This window comes from Miniopterus natalensis, chromosome 6 (assembly GCF_054644295.1).
Source record: "Miniopterus natalensis isolate mMinNat1 chromosome 6, mMinNat1.hap1, whole genome shotgun sequence".
Taxonomy (NCBI): domain Eukaryota; kingdom Metazoa; phylum Chordata; class Mammalia; order Chiroptera; family Miniopteridae; genus Miniopterus; species Miniopterus natalensis.
This window is the reverse complement of record NC_142086.1, coordinates 90,244,562-90,267,394: the sequence shown is the minus strand read 5'-3', so window position 1 is coordinate 90,267,394 and position 22,833 is coordinate 90,244,562. Positions and strand designations below refer to the sequence as shown.

The 22,833-nt window shown below is 57.9% G+C and overlaps 2 protein-coding genes across 7 annotated transcripts in view; one reads left to right on the top strand and one right to left on the bottom strand.

The window, feature by feature from the left end:
• Window positions 1-5,257, top strand: part of EVA1C (eva-1 homolog C) — a 49,883-nt gene extending 44,626 nt beyond the window's left edge. For all 5 annotated transcript variants that reach the window (XM_087818030.1, XM_087818029.1, XM_087818028.1 and 2 more), the window contains 2 exons: window positions 1,218-1,307; window positions 4,828-5,257. In XM_087818030.1, coding sequence (XP_087674156.1) covers window positions 1,218-1,307; window positions 4,828-5,204 — 467 coding nt within the window. In that variant the 3' untranslated portion in view covers window positions 5,205-5,257. The remainder of the gene's footprint in view (window positions 1-1,217; window positions 1,308-4,827) is intronic.
• Window positions 5,258-15,038: 9,781 nt separating this feature from the next.
• CFAP298 (cilia and flagella associated protein 298) lies at window positions 15,039-21,557 on the bottom strand. 2 transcript variants are annotated; one of them, XM_087818483.1, is made up of 7 exons: window positions 21,382-21,557; window positions 19,683-19,850; window positions 17,890-17,957; window positions 17,325-17,483; window positions 16,284-16,415; window positions 15,542-15,637; window positions 15,039-15,350 (listed from the first exon to the last, which is right to left on the bottom strand). In XM_087818483.1, exons 1-7 carry the CDS (start codon window positions 21,518-21,520, stop codon window positions 15,240-15,242), a joined length of 873 nt encoding a protein of 290 aa, XP_087674609.1. In that variant the 5' UTR covers window positions 21,521-21,557; the 3' UTR covers window positions 15,039-15,239. The 2 variants fall into 2 exon arrangements, with proteins under 2 accessions (XP_087674609.1, XP_087674610.1); XM_087818484.1 differs by having other exon boundaries at window positions 19,752-19,850; window positions 21,382-21,554.
• Window positions 21,558-22,833: the final 1,276 nt, after the last annotated feature.

Below are 22,833 nucleotides of genomic sequence, written 5' to 3'. Positions count from 1 at the left end.
GTGTTTCTTTTATAACATATAGGAGGTCTTTCCCCCCTAAATACATAAAGTATCCCCGATGTGGGAAACACAGGAAACCGCCAAGCAATGGGAATGACCCCCAGCCTCAAAGCTTAGAGATCATATCCTCAGTGTCCTCCAGCTCCCCCCAGGCTGCCCCCTCTAATCCCATGACTATCCGGGTCCCCCCACAGCAGAGGCCTCCAAGCTCCGTGCCCCCCTTCCCCAGAGGCTTCGGCCACGTCCGACATCCCCAGGGGTCTCCAGAGCCCCACAGCTGGCCCATCCAGAGCTCCCAAGCCATCCCTGAAGTTTAACCAGGCATCTGAAACCAGGCTGCCCTACATTTTACTGTCATTAAAAAAACAAAAAGTAACCCACCCTGGCTGGTGTTGCTCAGTGGTTAGAGCATCGGCCTGGGCACCGAAGGGTCAAGGGTTCAATTCCTGGTCAAGGGCAGGTACCTGGGTTACGGGTTCGATCGCTGGCCCTGGTCAGGGCGTGTGCTGGAGGCAACCAATCGACGTGTCTCACACATGGATGTTTCTCTCTCCCTCCCTCCCTTCCACTCTCTCTAAAAATCAGTGGAAAAAATACCCTCAGGTGGGGATTCACAACAAAACATAAGAAAATGAAGGAACCCAGCAGTCCCTCCACAGCCCGAGGCTGGTCTTATCTGCTCTCAGTAGGACACTATCAGGCGTGACGGGCGCCAAGGCCCCGGGGTGGGAAAATAAACGCTCCCTCCTGCAGTGGAGCTGTGAGCGGCACCTGGAGTTGGACCCAACACAGTTCAGAATTTCTAAACCCCTTTATCGTTTAATGTACTCAGGGACTCCTGACCCAGGGCTCTTCCTGGCTTCGTCTCTGATGCTTTTTTGTTGTTAATTCTCACCTGAGGATATTTTTCCCCCATTGATTTTTAGAGACAGTGGAAGGGAGTGAGATGGGGGGTGGGGTAGAGAGAGAAACATCAATTTGTTGCCTCCCGAATGCGCCCCAACCGGGGCCGGGGATCAAACCTGCAACCCAGGTACGATTCCCTTGACTGGGAATCGAACCCGAGACCCTTTGGTATGCGGGCCGATGCTCTGACCACTGAGCATGCTGGCCAGGGCGGTCTTTGATGTCTATGACTTTTTATTTATTATAGTTGCATACAGTGAACAACTGGGATTAATCGGTCCTGCATTTATTTTATTTTTTCTATGAAACAGGTGTAAACTTTGACCCAAGCGAGTCGAGGGTTCTGAGGAAAGACGGGGTTCTGGTCAGCAGCTCTCTGGCAGCCTTTGCTTACATTAGAGGTAGGTCGGTGGATTGAAGCTTCCTAGGAGGGCGGTGGATTCACTGACTCTTGCTGGCAAACGCACTGCTTCATTGCAACGTTCAGCTAAAGAAAAATGGCTCCAGGTTTGACACGGCAACCGTAGTCTCCTGAGAGCTGGAAGCAGAGGCCCGAGTTCAGGTTCAGCTCCAGCCGAGCTGCCAGCAAGAGAACGGCCTGGGGAGGCAGCCGACAGACGGCGTCGCTCTGTATAGGAGCCGGGCTCGGGGGGTGTTTTCTGCTTTGAAAACTAGGATCCAGAGGAAAGCATTTCCCAGCCCGAACACTGGGAAGGGCCTCGGATTAGTGAATTCCACCCTCGGCTGGAAGAAAACTGAGCCAAAAGATCACTTAGTCAACAAGCAGGTCGTGCCCTGTGCAGACAGAGTCCCTCCTGAGTCACCAGAGTTACTTCCTGCGGTTGCCAAGGTTTCGCTGGATAATCTTCCCCTCGAGGACCAATGGGGCGCGGGCCTCGCACTGGCAGAGCCAGGCTGGCGCTCTGCGAGGGCCAGGCCCCGTCTGCCCTCCCCGGAGCACAGGCCACAGTTTGGAACGGTGACGGAGATGCTGCGAGTTCTAGCAGCACCTGACTGCGCCTTCTGCAAAGTGCACGTTAATATAGCGCCGCGGCGTCTCCACTCGGGGCCCGCGGGCGCGGCTGTTCCAGGTGAGCCTCCCAGGAAAACAGCAGCGGCCTCGCTGCCCTTGGCCGCCCCGCTGTCTCCCTGCGCCGTGTCCCTCCTGAGTCCCGCGTGGTCATCGGTTTCCTCTGAGAAACTTCTCTGCTCTAACCACGCGCCCTTTCCCATTTCCTGGTGTTCCCACTAACTGTCCAAGACGTAAGGATTTTTATGGTCAGAAATATCGTCCCCCCGTTTTCAAAGTCCCTGGACAGCCCCTTGGAGGAAATCATCCTGAAAACCCTTCCAGCGGAAAATGAGGATTCCAGGGTCAGGACTTGATTTCTGGCCTAGGACAGGAGGGCGACCATCTGTTAAGCTGGGCGGTGATGGGACCCGGTGTGCATTTTATTTTTTAATTTAAAACATTTTTTTTAATCGTCACCCGAGGATATTTTTTCCATTGCTTTTCAGAGAGAGAGGCGGGGGGGGGGGGAGAGAGAGAGAAACATCGACTGGTTGCCTCCCACACGCATTCCAGCCGGGGCCGGGGATCGAGCCTGCAGCAGAGCTACGTGCCCTTGGCTGGACTCGAACCCGGGACCCTTTAGTCCGAGGGCCGGTGCTCTAACCACTGAATCACACCGACTAGGGCCCGGGTGTGCGTTTTGAACAGACGGAGACGGCCAGAGTGGGCGTGGTGACGAAAGGGGCCAGAAAGGAGCGAGAGCAGCCGGCCGGGGAGCCGCGGAGGCCGGGCTCACGTCCCCGCTTCTCAGAGCCACTCCCTAGATCAAGGGCACCTGTGGAAGCGGGACAGCCGCTCGCCAGGAGGTGTTCGCAGCACGCATGCTCGCGACTGATGCCTGCCAGGAACACGCAGGGGCTTATATTCCTCACACGGGAGGAAGCTCAGGCTGCCCAACGGAGAAAACGGCACGAGACACGAGCCAGCGTTTTGGGAAGAGGGGAGACGTGGCCTCTGAAAGGAGCTCGGGAATCGGGGACGGGACACGCCGACCAAGACCACAGCGACCATAAAGTGCTCCAGTCAACACAGTGCAAGAGTATACGCGATATAACAAACGCACACACACCCGTAGGCTACGCCCTTCATCACGGGCTCAGGAAAACAAAGGTGCCGTAAACGATATAAAACGCGAGCAGCGTAGTCCCGACCGCGGCAGTCAGGCGGGGGTCACCTTGATGGGGCAGCTGGGGGCAGGAGGAAGCCCCAGGTCGGACGCAGGGTTGGCAAGGCCTGGCGTCCGTGCCTCGGGTCTTAGCGCCGTCCTGTGTGTCCTCGTTTAATGCCCCAGGTGCTGGCCTCCCAGCCCTCATTCCCCCGCCACGCCCAGGAGTGAAACAGCCCTTCCCTCCCTCACGGGACAAACCCCCAAACTCCCTTGTCACTCAGAGAAAATACAGTTACTAACACTGCAGACACAGTCTCTGCCCCCCCCCGGCCAACGTCACATCGGAGCTGAGACCTCTGCGTCCTGAAGAGGGTGACAAGGCTGCTGGTGGGCGCCGTGGTGACAGGGAGCAACGCACCTGAGCCTGGGACTCCGGGTGGCTTGAGCCAGAGGGAAGGGAGCCCAGTGGGGAGGTTTCGGGTTTCAAGACGATAACACGCCCCACGTAGAGCTTCCCTGGTAGATCCCGGCGCCCGGATCCTTCGACCGACTGCGAAACTTACCCTCAAGTTCTCCGACTCCAGCCCGGGCCTCGGGGGAAGCAGGAGGCGGCGCAGAGCGGCCTCCATCGCTCGCTGTGCCCACGGCGTGTCCACGCAGCCGAGCCGAGCCGAGGAAGTGTCCGTGGTTCCAAATGCTCACCGCGGGCAGCTGACCGCTCAGGATCTGGGCTCCAGCCCTGGCCCCGCCTAACGAGGCCGACTGGCCGAGAGAAGGCTTCCTTCCCTCCCAGGCTTCAGCTTCAGCCCGGAGGTCAGGGGTCAGCCGCCACGGCCCACGGCAGCCCCGCGAATAAAGCTTTATTAGAACACGGGGCACCTGTGGTGCTTGTGTGCACAGCCAGAGCTGAGTGAAGCACAGGTTACGTGGCCGGCAAAGCCCTAAGTATCCACGATGCCCCCTTCCCCGGAAAAGCCTGCAACGCCTGGACTGTACACGAGGGAGCTCGCTGGGTCGTATTTCCCAAAGTGGGGTGCTGACCCCGCAAGGGGGACACAACTGGAAAACGGGAAGTCGCAGCCCTTTCTGCGCAGGGTTAACGTGAGGCTTATATGTACCTGAGGATTCAGACCAGGGTACACAGGACAAATTAGCATTATTTCTATTTCTGTTATTATTGGACAATCATTTGGATGTAGGAAAAGCTACCTGAATTATTTATATTTACTTTTCAATCTAGAACAAAGTAAGCTTCGCTTACATGGTACTTACATTCGTAGTTAAACTTTATATATAAATTAATTTTTCATAGTTTACAGCTGCTAATAGCTAACGGTTTATTGAGCATTTTCGATGTGTCACAGGAATTAATTCATCTCATCAGAACGACTCTGTACTAGGAAGGTGCTGTTAGCCCCACTGTAGGGGAAGGAAACAGAGAGGTCACGTAACTTTCCAGGAGTCACACAGCTAATGAGGCGCAGATCTGAGTGTGAACGCAGGGGCCCACCTTCTGCTCTGTGTCCCGTCATGTACATACATGTGTTGACTGTATACGCTCCAAAACTTTTTTTTTAAATCTATGGGGGGTCTGTGATCGGTGAAGTGGGGGTGTCTCCGTGGTGCCGTCCAGGCCCGGCACTGCCTCGGCCTGCAGCCTGGGGAGACAGTCGTGTCCCTGGGACTTTGGCGAGGACCGACCGCTGTCCCAGCTCCTGACCTGTCTCTTCCCCGCCCACAGCCCACCCCGAGAGAGCGGCCCTGCTGTTCGTGTCCAGTGTCTGCGTCGGCCTGGCCCTCACGCTGTGCGCCTTGGTGGCCAGAGTGTCCTGCACCAAAGACCTGCGGGAGCTGCAGCTGGGGAGGGAGCGCCTGGTGGCCGGGAGCGAGGAGGCCGAGGAGGACAGCAAGGACGCCGAGCTGGGGGAGGACTCCTCGGGCTCCTCCTTCCCCGCGGAGCCCGCGGGGTTTGGCAGGACTCCGTACCCCGCCTACTCGTCCGCCGAGGCCGCGGAGCTGGCGGAGAGGATTGAGCGCAGGGAGCAGATCATCCGGGAGATATGGATGAACAGCGGCCTGGACGCCTCGGTGCCCCGCAGCTCGGGCCCCTTCTTCTGAGCCGCCCTCGGCTCCTGCCTCACTCGTACCTTCTGTGAAGGAGAATGTCCTGTCGTCCGAACCTGGGGAAGCCAAAGTGACAAAAGGGACGTTTCAAAGTGTTTACACACATTTCCAAATAAAGTAGGAGGACTAAGCCTGTCTTCTGTGTTTGTTCAGACCCGTGTCCACGCGTCGACGTGGTTCCCGCCCACGCTGACGGAGCGCAGATGGTGCCCCATGGTGCTCCCCGCTTTCCCGCGGCAGCCTCAGGGCGAGGGCGGCTCCGTCCTGCAGACGAGCAAACAGGCATCGCTGTTGTCCAATAAAAAAACTGCACAGTACGCAGGACGGCAGGTGCTCGCTGCTGGTGCGTTTTGATCACTAATGTTATTATTATTTTAATCCCCTCTTGGGGATATTTTTTCCGTTGCTTTTCAGAGAGAGTGGGAGGGAGGGAGGGAGAGAGAAACATCGATGCGAGAGAGACACGTGGATTGACTGCCTCCCCCACCAGCCCTGCCAGGGCCGGGCACCAAGCCTGCACCCGAGGTGCGTGCCCTTGACTGAAATCAAACCTGGGACCCAGCCGTCCTCTGGCCGACGCTCTAACCACTGAGCGACTGGCCAGGGCCAGTAACACTGTTTGAAGAGAGCAGGGGGCGGCCACATTCTTCTTAAATGGCGACGCGGTAAGAATGTCAGGCATCTGCATCGACTGCTCGACTCTGCCCTTGCAGCTCAAAGGCAGCGTAGCTGATCCACAATGAAAGTGACTGTGTTCCAATAAAACTTTATTGACACACATTGACACCTGGATTCATTTTTACGTCACATTTTATTCTTAAGCTTAAAATATTTACTGTCTTTCCCTTGACAGAAGAAGTCGGCCAACTCCTACTTTAGACGTTAAAATTTCAGGGCTTCTGGTGGTAAAGGGATCGGCCGGATTACCAAGCAGTTCTGTGCACAGGGATCAGGTGGAGTTACCTTCAAATCACTGGGGAAAACCCCCCACAAAAAAACAGGTCCTGCCATACGGGGGGAGGGCCAGGCGAGGGAGCAAGAGCAAAAGGAGTCACGGAAAACTGAGGTTCCTGATGGGAGCCTGGCTCCCCCTGGTGAGCAGGAGGCCCGGGCTGTGGGCCCAGAGCGTAAGAACGATGGCGCTATATGGCGACTCCTGTGTCCGCTCAGATGCGCGCTCCCTGCCTTATCTCCATGTCAACCCTGCAAGGTGTGCAGATGAAGAAGCGGAGCTGACAGGCTCAGTATGGGGCCCAGGTCCCACCATGGAAAGTGCCGGCGCTGACTTACTGAGAGGCGATCGGGAAATACTAGCTGCCTCCCCAGGAGCCTGAGCAGTGGCCGATACGGAGAAGGGGTGTCTCTCTCAGTACCCCAGGTCCCGAGGGCGAGTGCAGAGGAGCTTGGGTGTGGAGTGAGAGGCTTGTGTCTCAGCAGCCAGCCCAGCCGCCCGGACTGGCGAGGGGTCTGCCGCTCTGTGTGTTTTATTTAGTTAGTCTTAGTTCATTCGAGCTGCCACAACAAAAATTCTGGGTGGTTATGAACAACGGAAGTGTATTTCCCACAGTTCTGGAGGCTGGGAGTCCAGGATGGAGGGGCCGGTAAATTCAGTGTCTGGTGAGGGCTGGCTTCTTGGTTCATAGGTGGCCATCGTCTGGCTGTGTCCCCCGTGACACCAGGGGCAGGGAGGTCTCTCCAGTGTCTCTGAAAGGGGCACTAATCCCTTTCCTGGGGACTCCACCCTCATGACCCGATCACCTTCCAAAGGTCCCACCTCCAGTTACCATCACATTGGGCATTAGGATTTAACATAAGAGTTTGGGGAAGATACAAACAGTCTACAGCAGGGTTGAAAGTCACATAAAGTAAAATTAGCCATTTAAAAGTGCACGATTCAGCAGCATCTCGTACATCCACAGTGCTGTGCAGCCTCCGCTTCTGTCTAGTCTCAAAACATTTTCAGCATCAGAAAATGAACCCCCTGCCTGTGAAGCAGCCGCTCCCCCTTCCTTCCTCCCACCGGCTCCTGGGCTACCAGCCTGCTTCCCCCGTCCTGGGGAGTTCACATAAACGGACTGTAGTCTCCGGGGGGGCTCCTCGCATTCAGCACAACGTGTCCGAGGTTCATTCGCGCTGTGAGGATCAGGCTTCGCTCCTCTCTGTGGACGAGCAATGCTCCGCTGTGCAGACGCACCCCCGGCCATCGGTTTCCCTCGGGTGGGCGTCTGAGCTGTTTCCACTTAGGGCTGTTGTGAGGGTGCAGCTGTAAACATTTGTGTGCGGTTTTTAACAGCGAAATATCACGCAAAAACTCAGCTGCAGGCAGCGTGGGTGAGGAGGCCCTGGTGCCCGCTGCAGAGGGAAGGGGAGCCCGGGAAGTCAGGGGCTGGTCGAGAGAGGTGCCGTCGGGCAGGCCGGTGGTTCGCACAGAGGCTGGAGCTCCCGGCGCCTGGGTCCCTCGCACTGACCAGGAGACTGGAAGAAGCTGATGGTGTGGGGGTGCCGCGTGTTAAACCTGTCATTAGGGATCAGTCTCATCTAGGTTGTGAGGAGACTGAACACACAGGCCGGTCGTCTGACTGCTTCCTGGGGGTCTCTCCTCATCTGAGGGAACCTCTTCCTTCCACTGCCCGAAGCCCGGGGAGCAGCACCTGGTCGTGTCCAGTTCTCAAGCAGCAGGACTCTTCTGGCTTCCTGGACATAAACACTGTCTGTCTTATGACCATCTTCTTGGGGTTGAGGAGCCTGTGGCCCCTGAAGGTTTTCACGTCACCAGGTGGAGAAAGAGCTGCACCCATGCTGACCTCGGGCACAAGGCTTTTGTTGAGTCCCACAGTAGGTTTGCCTCCATCTGAGTCTCCCCTGAGCCACCAACCCTCCCCCCCAACAGGCACACCCTTCCCAGGACCCCCGAGGAGGCAGCTGGAGGACAGGCCGGCCAAGGCAAGGGTCAGTCTTTGGCCTGTGCAAATGCAGTGAGCTGTTTATTTGCACTTTCTGAGCTCAAAGGAAGAACACCGCATTCTCACGGACAGCCTGAGGGGCCTGCTGAGAGCGTGTTTGGATGGGCGCCGAGCCCAGGAGGGAAAGGACCAGCCCCGATTTGGATGGCAGGTCCCCGACGGGGCACTGTGGCTGGAGGGACCTCGGGCGGAAGTCCACCCAAGGCTGCTGGCCTGGGCTCTGCGCATCTGTGACCAGAGGCCTGCCCTTGGTGGGAGGTCTGCGCAGGTCAGCACCTCAGTTCCTGGCTGCAAACTCTGGCTTTCAGGACCTGAGCTCCTGCTGCAGAATTCACCCTCTGGGACCCACCAGGCTTGCAGCGGGGCTGTGGAAGCTTCACAGATGCTGAGCATTTACTCCCATCTCGGGAGGAGCCGCACACCTAGGGGGTCCGAGCAGGTGTGGGGAGGTGTGGGCGGTCCCATGGTTCACCCCACACGTGGCAGGCAGAATGCTGTGTCGCCCGGATCCCTGTACCAGGCCTGGCACCTGCCCCAGCGTGCAAAGGGCCCACAGCTGCTCTCTGGGAGAGCTGCCCTCTCACCATCGTTGTCTTAGCCTTTCAGGCGGCTGGAGCAAGGACACCACGACTGGTGGCTTATAATCAGTGGAAATTGATTCCTCACAGTTCTGGAGGCTGGAAGCCCAGGCCTGGGTGCCAGGATGTTGGGTGAGGACCTCGTCCTGGTTCCTGCTGTGGCTCCCACCCCCTTCAGCCTGCAGTGGAGGGGGTTTCAGGAGAGGAAAGACTTTTTCTGCAGAGCTCAGAGCCCAGGGTCAAGGCCTGGCCTTCCTGGATTCTTCAGCCAAGTCCATTGAGCCGTCTCCCTTACTCGGACTTACAAGGTCGTGCTCAGTTCTGGAAGGGTGGCCATGAGCCCGGAGCTGTGGTCATTGGGGTTAAGAAGCTCATTGTGAGCCTGGCCGCCAATGCAGAGCTGGCCGAACTCCCTCTCAAGACTGGACAGTAGCCCTGGAGATTAATCCTGAATAAAAACTCCAAGTGAATACCCGTTGACCAAAGCCTACAGCCTGTAGCTGGAAATACGGCAAGAAAGAGCCATGATCACTATCAACCACTCTGGGGGGGATTCAGGAAGCCAGCTCAGGCCCGAGGCCCCCGTCCTCTCAGGAATGGGGGTGCAACGTGAGGCTCCCTGGAGACAGGGTGAGATGGTGACCATCCGGCTGCACCCAGTGCAGAGCCAGAGCACCCGAGCTTATCAGTTAAATCAATTACAGCTGACCCTGAACAGCACGGGGCTGAACTTCGCTGGGCCACCTGAAGCACATTTTTTTCAATAAAGACTGTAAATGTATTTTCTCTTCCTTCTGACTGTTTTTTCAAATTTAATTTTTAAAATATGTTTTCATTTATTTTAGAGAGCGAGGGAGAGAGAAACATCGATCGGCCGTCTACCGCATGCCCCCTACTAGGGATCAAGCCCGCAACCCTGGGCATGTGCCCTGACTGGGAGTCAAACTGTGACCTCCTGGTTCATAGGTCAACGCTCGACCACTGAGCCACACCAGCCTGGCACCTTCTGATTTTCTTAATACCATTTTCCTTTCTCTGGTTTACTTGATTGTAACAACACAGTATATAATATAGGCACAAAATATCTGTTAATTGTTTATGTTTATTTGTAGGGCTTCCAATCAACGGTAGACTATTAGCAGTTAAGTTTTTGGGGAGTCAATGGCCCAAGAGGTGGGCACCCCTAACCCCTGAGTCATACACAGTCAGCTCTAATAACATTTAAAGTCAGTTCCTCCGTCGCAGTAGCCACATTTCAAGGGCTCAGTAGCCCCCGGCCAGAGGCGACTGTCTCGGAAAGATGCTTCCCCTGGAAGATGCTGAGCTCGGGTATTAAGTCAGACGCGGGGACACGTGCCCAGCTCACTGTGGTGGAATGGCGCCGTCATTTCCCTGGGCCTTGCCAACCAAGGGAGCAATCAGATCGAATTCCCACGGCAGACAAGTGGGACCCGGTAGCCACCCACTCCTCCCTCTGCTGGCCTTCCTGGGGGTGCGCCCACGCGCCCCAGTCCCCAAGCCCAGAGGCCTCTGTCCCCCAGTTCCCACCCCCGTGTGCCTCGGTGCACGTGCCCACGGCGGAGCTGCAGCCTCACCTTCGGGCCGGGCCTCACCTGTTCAGCCCACCCGCAGCGTCAAGGAGGAGCCTGGCCTCACGCCTTGGCCTTCTGACGCTTGTGATAGCAATTGCTCCTCATTTAAGGTTGCTGAGCACTATCCAGCTGGTCCTAATAGCCTGGAAATGACCAAAATTCAGGTAAATTCTGTGGGAGAAATGAACAAACCTCCTGGAACGTGTGGCTCATGTGGACACTTTGCAGTTAACATCGTCAATGCAAACGTGTCAGCGGCCCAACAAATCATCTCCAGCAGGGCCCTTCTTTGGAAGGCTCCTGGTCTTTGCCGGGAGACTGCTCACAGCCTAATCGCCTTTCTCGCGACTTCGCTAACAGAAGACTCAATCGGGAATTTATCTCGGGGTGAAAACGCCGCCTTCCTGCTGTTAGCGAACCGCCCTCCTGTGGTATCGTGAACTCGGGTGGCAGGACCCGCAGGACAAAGAGAGGAAAGCGGGTCACTTCCGACCGGTTACGTATTCATTCCCAGCACTTTCCCTGTTCCAACGCCCGCGTCCGAGGGTCCTTCCGAGAAAAGAAAGAGAGACTGTCATTTCCTGTTGTTTCAAAGACCAAGCGACAGGCAAGAGGAAGGGGCCTCGCGTTGGGTGACTAAGCTCCAGCCTGGCCTGGAAATCGCTCCATTCGTTCGAGGAAGGGAGGCGGCTGCGAGTGGCAAGTGTCAAATCCTGGCACTGCCTTCCCAACGGAGAAAAGGGAAAAGGGGCTGGTTCGAAACAAAGAACCATCAAGAGGGCGAGTTAGGAATTTGAATCTGCGGAGAATTTGCCAGCCAGGGAGTTGCGTCTGGCGCTGAGCTGCTGGACTTCCTTCCTGAGCTCCGGTCGGCGGGCCACCGGGCCCGGCGGCGAGGCGGGCGCTGTGGGCCGGGCACTCGAGGGTGGTCAGCAGGGGTTGCTGGCACACGAGTCGGGCCTACGTCCCTCAGTTCATGCAAGTGGACGACGTTTCCTCTTGAAGATTCTTGGAAAGAATTCCAGCTGTTCCAGGGGGAAAAAAGTACTATTTTTAAATAGGTAGAGAATTCTTGAAGTCATTAAATAAAAAGTGCAAACTATAAGCTAATAAATACATGGATTATGAAGTCGTTTATGTAAAACAAGAAGACTCAACATGAAGCCCTTTTTCTACAAATGTACAGAAATCTATGGCTCTGGCCCCAGTTGGCCCGGGCCGGGGAGGGCAGGCGGCCTGGGGACAGAGACTGGCAGGGTCCTGGTGGCCCCTAAACACTCCTGCCGACATCCACTCAGAGCGGCTCCTCTGCACCCGCCGCCCACGCTCACCCCAGCTTCTCACCGGTGCTGGGGGCGACACCCAAAGCAACTGCCCCGGGGCAGCTCGGCCGCCCAGCCCCAGAGGGTGAGGCGAGTGAGGGAAAGGGGCAGGTGCACCGGCTTCGGGACGGCTTCCAGGAGTTGGGGTTTCTGGGGGCCTGAAGGTGAGAGCCCCCCTCATCGGGTGTCCACTATGCCTGGCCACACCAGCTTACGCATGTGGTCTCTCAGGAGACCTGCTGATCCACAGGCCCCCAGAAACAGCACAAGGGGGCAGGGACTTGCACCTGGGAGGGTTGGGGGAGGATGCTGAGGACCAGCGATGCCGCTGGCAGGCAAGGTTCACCTGGGCTGGGCTGAGCGGGTTTGGGGAGCGCTCATGATATCCACGGTCACCTCACCGAGGGGACCAGCCACCCTTGCTTGCTGGGAACCGAGGGTTTTGGCCACGCAGGGCTCTCAGTGCTAAACCATGCGGCCGTCCTGGGTAGTGGGACGGGAGGGCACCTTAACTTTCACCTCCGCCTGACCTTGAGGAGCTGGACGCCGTCACATTGCCACAAACAGACCCAGGTCCTCAACTTCATTTCCCTTAAAACCGTGTCTCTGAGAAATATTATAGCATTTGCCCCTTTTCATTTCATAAGACGTGTTGAAAAAGAGCCATTCATTCCTAAATCCCTCTTTCAGTCACTTTTAATATTCCTTTAAAAATGGAGAGAAAAGGCGCCTGGGACTGAAACTTCACAGACTTGGCCAGAACCCAAAGGGGAGTATTTATTTCATCAGAATTCACTCAGGGTCTTGCAAGTCAAGTGTGTGGATATAAAACACACCTTTTCGGCCCTAAATAATGCCCTTTTCTGCTCGTGGAGGCGGCACCACCAAACGTCAGCTGGACGTACGTGGTGTCCCAGGAACGTGGCCGCAGAAACAGAGCGGGCGTGGTGGTTAGGGACAGGGGCTCCTCCGTGTGGGAGCTGCCGGGGCTGGTGGCGAGCGTGGGATCTGGGGGGTTAGCCTGTGGGCTTCACCCAGGTGAGGCCCGTCTCCGCCCGTGACTCCTCCCACTCGCGGGGGTGGGGGTGGGGTCTGTTGAAATTCTCCTTCAGAGCACGGTTGTCATTGGTTGTCAACTGTGCCCTGAGTGCAGCCTGAAGGTGTCTGCATCTCACACGAGGTGCCTTCGCAGGGTGGGGCGGGGGATCCATCAGCGCCTTTAAATCCCAGCCCGTCAACACCAACACAGCGCCGCTCACCAGGGCCACCCTGTGCCGAGCAGGAGCAGGGCTCGCCCCTTTCCTGTGCTCGAGTGTCCTCAGCTCCTTCTGTCTCTCCATCAGCTGTTGAAGGACAAGCAGACATGTACCTGTGTGCGTGCATCAGTGTAGGTGTGCACGTGTGCACGTGTGAGCGTGTGTGTGTGGCACAGGTTCCCTGCCCATTCTCTGAGCCTCCCAGTGAGTCTCTGAGGGCGTCGGGTCCCTCCAGTACCTACTCTGCTGCTGACATTTACCAGTCAACCCTGTCCTTTGCCACCAAGAACCTGATTAGTGATGGGCTCAACTCGGAGGCCAGGAAACACCGTGAGACTCCAAATGGCCTTCTCAGTCATCCAAAGACAAATGATAGCAATCAAGGCGCTCTGTTGCATTTTATTACAATTCTCTAAACTGGCATTTATGAGAGAGGGTCTATAGTGAGCGTAATACTTGGTTATCAGGAGCATCCTGAGACTTCTGCTTCTGGCCAAGGTGGAGTGTGGATTTACAGCCCCCCCCGAAACAACTGAAAAAAAAAAGTATGAAACCATCAAGTCACTGGGCAGCAGACAAGGAGGGACAGTGCTTGGTGACTGTGCCTTGAGAGCCACAGACGGCGGGACAACCTGGGTGGGGCCCGGTGGGTAACGGTCAGGGAGACCACTGTGGCTGGAGCACCCAGGACAGAGCGAGAGAGACAGGACGGGTGCACAGGAGGACCCAGAGGTGAGCGAGGGTCCCCTGGGGCTTTGCTGAGAACTGGCCGGCACCTGTTTAGGCTGGAGCCACTGAGGCCGGGGGGAAGCGCCTGAAGAACCAGAGGGAACTCAGCCGAAGCTCAGAATTACAGGCCTGCTCCTCCGGCCAGACCCCTCCTGACTTGTTTTGCTTTCCAGTCAGTTTACATTCAGTGTCCCTTTGTATCAGCGTCAGGGGCACAGCAGAGCAGTTACAGCCACAGGCTTCACCAAGTGTCCCCTCCACGTTTCCAGGGCCCACCTGGCCCACGCACAGTTACAATACCATCGACCTTATTCCCTGGGCTGCGCTTTACATCCCCTGGCTGTTTCGTAACCGCCCACCAACCTGTTCTTCTCAGTCCCTTCACCTCCTTCCTCCAGCTCCCCAGCCCCGCCCCTCTGGCGGCCATCAGTCTGCTTTGTTTCTTTAGATTCCACGAGTGAAATCATATGGTGTTTGTCTTTCTCTGATTTATTTCGCAGCGTAATACCCTCAGGTCCGTCTGCACTGCTGCGGACGGTCAGATCTCCTGCTTCCTCACGGCCGAGTCACCCTGCGGTGCTGCCTGCGGCCCGGGAGGTGGGCGGAGTCCTCGGGCGTCGAGTGTCATCAGCCCCACAGAGAAGGTGCAGCTCTGCCCTCTGGAGACTCCCACAGGTGTGACCCGCCAGCCCTGGGTTCCCCGTGTGGGCCTGGCAAGTGGCGACCTCCCCGCCATCTCGCTCAGGGTCCTCCAGGGGCTGCTCCCAAGCCGAGACCCCAGGGCCCCGAGAACTGGCTGCAGAGACCGTCTGGGAGATGGACCTGAGCTGCTAAATTGCCAGGTTTCTGAGGAGGGTGAGTCGGGCAATTTAAAAATCAAAGGTGTCCTAGAAAACCAGTCCATGGCCAAATGGCCACCGAGCCCAGCCCCAGTCATCACTTTCAAGGAAACGCAGCACCTGAGAGCTACAGCTACGCCCGAGGGAGGAGAGCCATGAGGATCCACATTCATCCTACACGACCTAGGAACTCAGGTTCAAGGTTAGACGACACCCACCCTCCATCCAGGTTGTGTCTCAGCCAGGAGGTGAACTTGACCTCTGAAGCCCGAGATGCCAGGCTCGTCCCTCAAACAGGACTGAGACTGGCCTCCGACAGACCTACAAGAGGCCCCAGGAAAGCGAGGGACGAGTGGCGGCCTCTAGTGGCGACAGATGGCTGTTTCCCATCAGACACCTGTCGCTATGGAGAGGACCTGGCCTCCTCCGAGCTGCAGGAGATAAAACCCACCAGGAGGAAAAGCCTGTTTTCTAGAAAGCACATCCTCAGGACTGTCAGAGAAGAGCCTTGGGGCAAAGTGTCCTGAAATAAAAATAACGGAGACAGACTTTCTGGGGATATATTTTTTAAGTTCTACAGCTTTAAGTAAATTTTATTGTAAAAATTCAAACTCAGAGAAACTAGGAAAACCAGGAATTTCAACCTTGTTCACGGGACTGTGCGGGTCCCTCTCCGTGGCCACCACTGTCACCACTGTCACAGCTTGCCCAGAGGCAAGCGGATACTCCTGGGGGCGTCACCACGGCGCCTCACCCTGGTCTCCACTTTATGTCTTTCACGCCCTGAAAGTGTCTCTTCAGAGCAGAGCTGTCTGCCCACGGAGAATCCAGACAGGAGTCATCGTCATTTTCTTCCAGTTTCTGGAAATACACGTTCTATTCAGGAAGGCACCACAGGAAACTGTTTTGCAGCATAAAGAGACTAAGGAATGAACTGTAACCCCTCCCCCCAGCAGGACACTTCCAGACCCTAATGGGGGGCACCTGGGAGAACCCCACAGCCCTGGAGAGGCCCTGCAGGACGGCCAGCCCCTGGGGAGGCGTCTCGGCACCTTGAGCTCCTCCTGCCGGCGGTGGTAGTACAGCATCAGCTGCTTCTGCTCCTCGCTGCTGATCACCGGCTCTCGGGCTGGAGCGCCCTGTCCCCTCTGCAAAGACGGAAGGGCACACCGTGGGTCAGGCATTCCTCAGGGACCACCAGGAAGCGACAGTGACTGTGTTACAAACCCCCTGCCACCTGCTGAGGGGAAACAAGTCGTCTGCTTCTGACCATCCAGGTGTCACCGGGCCCTTGCTGGCCCTCGAGGTGGATGGAGACCGGGGCTACGCCCACGTCAGCACTGCAGGTCCCGTGGGGAAGGGACAAGGGGACTCTGTCTCCCCCAGATTAGAGAGATGGTTTAGGGGGGAGCACACGGCCACAGCAGCCCTGCAGACACAGCACATGTTAGACCCCGATGCTCGCTGACCTCCTTCCTCACCAGACTGTCAGCGCCTGGAGACTGGGCAGCAGTGCTCCGGGCAGGGCTGCTCGTTCCAAGGAATGCTTTTACCCACTTGTAGCCTCGATCTTAATGTCGAAATTAACACGCCCCCCATCAAAACAAACTCCTGATATTGTCAATTCATCCACATTTTCTTCCGGCCTGGGCTGGTACGTGAAGGAAAGTTTTACTTTAAGTCCAGACCAACAGGATTCAAGGGCCTGTCCAGGGAGCTTAAGTCTTTCAGACTCACTGGGAACGTTTATCAGCTTGACAGCAAGTAGAAAACAGTGGCTGCTGACGTGCCCACCTGCTGGATCTTGACGATGATCTTGGTTTTCTCGTTCCTGCCCACGTAGTCTGAGAGCTTCTTGGTTCTTCTCAGCTCCTTGGCCGCCCACCACAGCTGTGCTTCCGACTCCTCGACCACACTGAGTCCTGCCTGGGCCACGGTGAGAACCGCTCTCAGGTTATTAGGGCGCAGGTGCCTGGGACCCGCTTCCTGTACCCTGCCCTCCCCTCCCGAGCCCACGAGCAGCACTGGCTCCCCACCTCTTGGCACCGACCCTGTCAGCTTTAGCTCACGCCCTGACTCAGTGAGCTCCCTGCCCTGGGAAGTGAGGAGCACCCTATCTTCTCTGCACCTCCATCGGTAATAAAAGGTCCCTCAGAGATGGGTTTTGAGGAGATGGCTGGGGAGCCCATGGGGATCTCACTGTTTTTTAAATACAGGCCGTGGGGCTTCTTGCTGCTCCTACATGTCCCACTCGTGCGAGACAGCTCAGAGAAGCAGACGCTGTCTGACGGGATAGGAACAGATGAGACGAAGGGGGTGGAAAACAGAGGTGAGGCTGGAGCACACAACTCCACGCAAGGGCGTCAACAGGCACAGGTTAGGTTTCTGGCTTCCGTGGCCCCGAAGCAGTAATGCTTCAGTTACTGCCCATGGGCGGCCTCACAAGCCTAATGTTGGCCCCACTGTGTGTGCGCCACGCCCGGCGCCCCAAGTTCAGAACTTGGCTCTGGAGCAAAAACTAAACCCGGAAGAGGGGGGTCAAATCTGAGGGGCGCCGGCCGGCATGGCTCAGTGGACTGAGCGGCGTCCCCTGCACCACGAGGTACCACTGGTTCCAATCCCGGTCAGGGCACATGCCCGGTCTGCAGGCTCCATCCCAGTAGGGGGTGTGCAGGAGGCAGCCAACTGATGTGATGTTTCTCATCGATGTTTCTCTCTCCCCCCCTTCCCCTTCCTCTCTAACAATCAATAAAAACATTTTTAAAATATCTGAGGGGGCCCCTGCTCTTTGGGGGGAGGTGAACACACCCGACAGAATACCCAAGAGCCACACACCTGAGTTCCTGACAAGTCTTCTTTATTTTCAAATTCCATCCGGATGGGGTCGTAGGGTGGCAGGCCCATGGGATAGACAATCATCACTGCCCCCCGGAGCTGGTCCAGGGCATCCTTCACCATCTCCATGGTAACACAGACACCGGCTTCCACTTGTTTCTGAAGGTGACAGGCCCAGTTACTACACTGCAGCTGGTCCATTCAACAGACGTTTATCAAGTCCCTGTACGGAAGCAACTCGATCTACCTCAGGGGCAGAGCCTTTCACTCTCTTAAGTTCTTCAAAAAGGTAAAGGAAACAAAATCACTGCATCGGTTCCTATCAGCTTGGGTGAGCCCATCCACCCGAGCCAGTAACATCCTGTCTGACTGGGAACTGGGAGGATTCAGGACAAATGGCACAGCTGTGGAGAGGAAGAGCCAGGGCCCGCCCCAACTCGTGTGTTTTGCTCGCCCCTGGAAGGCTTAAAAGGCAATAGGAAACGCCGGTGGGCAGGTAACTCTGGAAGCCACCACTGGGGCCTACTTCAAAAGACCAGCTTAGTGCAGCACTGGAAAGGCCAACCTTAGATATTATTGCTTTGGCTTCTTCTATAGTCTTCTTTAAAACTTGCTTCATTTTTTCATTTGGAGCTATGGAAATAAAAAGGGGAGGGAGAGACAGCAACCTTTAAAAGTCTACTCAAATGTCCCAAACCCTTCAGTCTGAGTCGGGGAGTAAGTGAAATGAAACAAAGTAGGGAGTTTAGATGAGGGACAGACAGCTGGCCGGGAGAGTCTGGGTAAAATCTCTCATGAGAGCAGAGACCTGGAGTGCGCTCTACGCAGAGAAGCAAAGGTGCAGAGAACAGGATGGGTGTCCCTGCACACATGGCTGGCAAACCTGCCCTGTGAGGCCAGACAGTAAACATTTCAGGCCGTGCAGGTCACACAGTCTCTCCTGCAGCCACTCAGAGTGACAGCAGCCAGATGACACTTAAACAAGTGTGTGGGGGGGGGGGGAAGGGCGCACTCCAATACAACTTTATTTACAAAAATGGGTGTTGGTGGGATTGGACCCATGGCTCAGGGTTGCCCACCCCTAACAAGAAAAGAAAAAAATCGTAACCTGAAAGTTTAGAAGCAAAAATAATGGAGAATTTCCGAATCTAAGGGAGATGGGGAGAGTTCACACCTTATGCACTTAAGAACAGTACTATTTAGACACTGAAAATACAAGTGTAGAACTCTATCTTATGAGATCTTTTTTTCCTATTTATGCAATTCCTTCTTAAAAGCAAAAAATCTCTCCAAATTGAGGAGGAATTTAGGTATGAACAGGTAGAGAAGACAACCAACCACGTTCTGGGTAAAAAGTCAAAGAAATTAACACTAGAAATTCCCATTATCCCCAATACGTCTATTTATATATAAAACAAAAAACATATACATATACATATGTATTTGAGTGTGAAGCCCTTGCAGGACACTTGCATTTCTTTTGCTCCAGCGTTTTGGGGGCACAGTAGGTACACAGGCGTTTGTTAATGACCAGTTATAGTCTCTATGAAAAGCTGTCTGTGCAAATTAAGAGAGACAAGCTATCACAGTGAGTCATCACCCTGTCTGTCCTTCACACTCACACCGTCAGTCACACACTGACCGCAGCAGAATCCTCTCCCCGGTGCTGACAGGTACCTAGGGGCTTTGCACCAGAGAGAGGATGTCCTCCACCCAGGTGCAGACCCTGTGCTCACATTCACTTCCTTCTTTCACACGCAATCTCTAAATAAAGCCCAGTTTTTGCCAATCCTAACAAAACACAACTTTCAATACATTTTCAGCAATTTCCCCCCAAAACTATTAGGTTGTACCATACAAAATTGCCAATTTTCAACCATTTCTGACCCATAAAAATGGCAATTTCATATGGCTCATTGGATATATTTAAAAGCTGGCTGCAACTAAGAGCAAGATGACAGGCCCTGAACGGTTTGGCTCAGTGGCCGGAGCATCGGCCTGCAGACTGAAGGGTCCTGGGTTCGATTCTGGCCAAGGGCATGTACCTCAGCTGCAGGCTCCATTCCCTGTTTGGGAGGCAACCAACCAATGTCTCTCTCAGGTGGATGTTCCCCCCCCCCCAAAGAGCAATGGAAAAAATATCCTCACGTGATGATTAAAAAAAAAAAAAGCAGGACAACGGGGGCTTCCTTTATCCACCTACTTCATCTGGGTGGGTGTTTCACAAGGAGGGGTCACATGGTGCAGTATTTCCTAACTCTGCACCGGCACACCGAGGTCAGTATTTAACCGAAGGCACAGCTCCCGCCCACCCTGGCTGCTGGACTCTGGCGTGCGGAGCAGGGGTCGCTGCATTACCCTGCCCGTTCCTTCGTCCAATGTCGTCCTTCTTAAACACGGCGCCTCCGCTGGGCACGCACTTCTCACCCCACTCGTCCCTTAACTTCAGCTCTTCAACCTGGTCGTCAGTCAGCCCCTGCATATTCGGAGGGAGGAACACCCCATGCTCTGCCAGTTCTTCCATTTCTTAAACACAAGAGTAAGACAACATGTCACGATCGTCACCCTAACACCTCGGACCTTAGTGGGCAGGGGGCTTGCCCGGTGGCTCGTGATTTTATTTCACAAGCACTTAGCTACCACTTGGCGTGTGCCAGACCTGCCCTTGACCTTTAACAAATGACCCACCCGCCCAGGTCAATGGAAGCACAGAGGCGTTAGGAGGCCGCCCGCAGCCACAGGCAGCCCAAGGTCGCGGGCAGCGGGCTGCAGAGGCTGAGCCCTAACCCTCTGGGCTACACTGCACTTCCTGGCGCTCGGGGGGCACAGATTAAAACTCACCGACAGTCTGCACACATATCCACACAGGGCTTTAGGGCTGACTTTCCAAGCGTGTTCCCGTAACTCTCTCAGGTAACAACCTCGTGAGGTGGGCAAGACTTACCAACACCGCATCCCCCTAACTTACAGCTGTGGGATCTGAGGCTGGCTCAGCTCAAACAGCTACTGCTTTATACAAAACTTCAGGAATGATTCACGTCAATCCCACCAGTGGGGAGGATTTAAGGCCCCCGCTCCTGGAAGTGGCAGACCGGACAAATCCTTGGCTTTCTAGCATCAAGTTCACTCTTCAAACCAGGGCTCTATGTTTTCCTACCCCACACAGTGTATTCACCCCCAAAGCAGCCGCGTTTCAGCCTCAGGAATCCGCATCCCACCCCCCAACCAGGAAGGCGACGTGGACCCGGGTCTTCCCCTGACCCCGTGAAGACGGCACCGCGGTCACTCTCAGCCTCAGGGGCCAGCGGCTGGTCCGGATCCAGCGCCGGGGCCTGAGGGCTCCAGGTGCTCCCACAGGACCACGCTCAGCACCGCGCCCCCAACGGGCACCTTCGTCAGCCCCTTTTTCCCCAAACGCTTTAACTCAGAGATAACATTTCCTGCTGAGCTTGTTTGGAGGCGGCGCGCCCGACGGATAACCCGCGTGGGAGCGTCCGGGGCAGAGGCCGCGCCCTCGCGGTGCCCACGCGCGAGTCGCCGTCGCGTCGGGCCCGCGGTCCACGGCAGCGGCTGCGAGCTGCACGGACACGCAGGTGCGACTGCCACGGGGAGACTGAAACGGCGGCTCCCGGGCGCCCCTGCCGCCCCCCGGGTGCTCCGCGGGGCCCGCCCCTCGTGGGCAGCGCACGCGGGGCCGCTTCCCTGGGGCCGCGCTGCTGCGCGCGGGGGAGGTGGCCACGCGCTGCATCCGAGCGCCGGGCCGAGGGTCCTGAGGGCGGCGGCCCCGCCAGGTCTTCGCACCCGGGAGGGCGGGCGTCCCGCCGCCGCCTGCTCTGCTTCGGGGGCTCCAAACGCGGGATCGACAGCGGCCGAGCGCCCAGGGCTCGCCCCCGGGGCCCCGCCGGGCGCTGCGCTCGCGGCCCGTCCGCCCGCCGGCTCCCGCGGCGCTGGTGGCCCGGGGACGCCCTTCCAGCGCGGCCGCAGCCCCGCCGCCCCCTCGCCCCGGCGCCCCCTCCTCCGCCCCGCGCCCCGCCCCGCGGCCCCGCGCCCGGCGCACCTGCGCAGACGCGCTGCACCTTGAGCCGCGCGTTGTAGACCCGCGCCACCCGCGCCGTGAGCTCCTCCAGCGCCGCGCTCCCCGGCGCCTGCAGCAGGAACTGGCTCTCGTCGCCCCGCTTCACGTGCAGCACAACCATGGCGGCCCCGCTGCCCGCCGCGCCGCGGGAAGGCCCGGCCCGCGGGAGCCCAGAGGCCTCAGCCGCCGCCGACCAACCGCCGCTCCGGGCCGGAAGCCGGGGGGAGGGACTCGTCCCGGAAGTGGCTGTTGCCAGGAGCAACAAAGAAACACAGCGTCTGGGGCGCCACCGGTTCAAGTCCAAGTCCTGCGGCGGGGAAGCTGCGGTGCGCGGACAGCCGCCCACCCGCTCCTGGGGCAGGGGCCGCCCGGCGACGACCGGCGCAGTCCACCCGACGGCTGGTCCCGGCCGCGCCTGCCCGCGGGCTGGCCCCGCCCCCGGAAGTGGCTGCTGCCCCGGCAACCCTCCCAACAGCCCGAGTCGCGAGGGCGGCGCGTCGCGCCCGGTCCGCCGGCCGCGCCCGAGGGTCCACCCGGGAGGCTGGGGGGCGGGGCGCAGGGCACGCTCGGGGCCGTGAGCGCGCACGGGCGTCCGCCCCTCTCTCCCTCCCCGCGGCGCTTCCGCCCGCAGCAGCGCCTACTTCCGGAAACGCTCCGCCCACTTCCGGGAAAGCCCCGTAGCTTCCTGTACGGACGCTCGCGAGGGATTCTCGGGGGCCGGGGCGGGCGGGCGGCGCTGGTGTTCGGCGCCCCGCGGCCGGAGACCCCGTCGGCAACGGGCCGGCTCGCTCCGCGCGTCCGGGCGGCTCACGCGGCTGCTGCCCAGCGACCCTCCCGACTGCCCCGCTGGCCGCCCGCCTGCAGACTGACGGAGGGGCGGTGCGCTCGGGCGCGGGCGGCGCGGGCCCGTCTCCCAGCTGACGCGGTCCCCGCGGGCGGGCAGGGGAGGGCGGGTGCCCGCTTCTGCGGCCGCGGCTCGGGGGCGCCTCGGAGGGGCCCGTCTGCAGAGGCCTTGGCGCTCCCCCCGCTCCTCGGCGGCGCCGTCGCCCCGGGGGTCGCCGTGCACACCCTCCGCAGCCGCGCCCCCGACGCCCCTGCGCTGACGCCGCCTCGCGGGGCCGGCTCCGGGCCGAGTGGACGCCCGCGGCCGGCGGGGCTGGAGGCTGTCGGACTGACCGACCCAGGGGGCGGGTGGGGTCCGGGGGCGGCCGGGGAGGGTCACCCCACGAGGCAGACGTCTCCCCGCCCCGGGGCGGCCCGGCTGTTCCCCAGGGGGTGCGCCCGCTCCACGGAGCACACTTGGCAATAACAGGAATGAACGGCGGACGCGCCGTCCGGGTGAGCCTCCGGAGAATGCCGCGGGGGCGGGAGAGCCGTTCCCGAGAGGTCACGTGCAGGGGTTCCAGTCATGCCCCATCCCTAAGGGTAGACAAG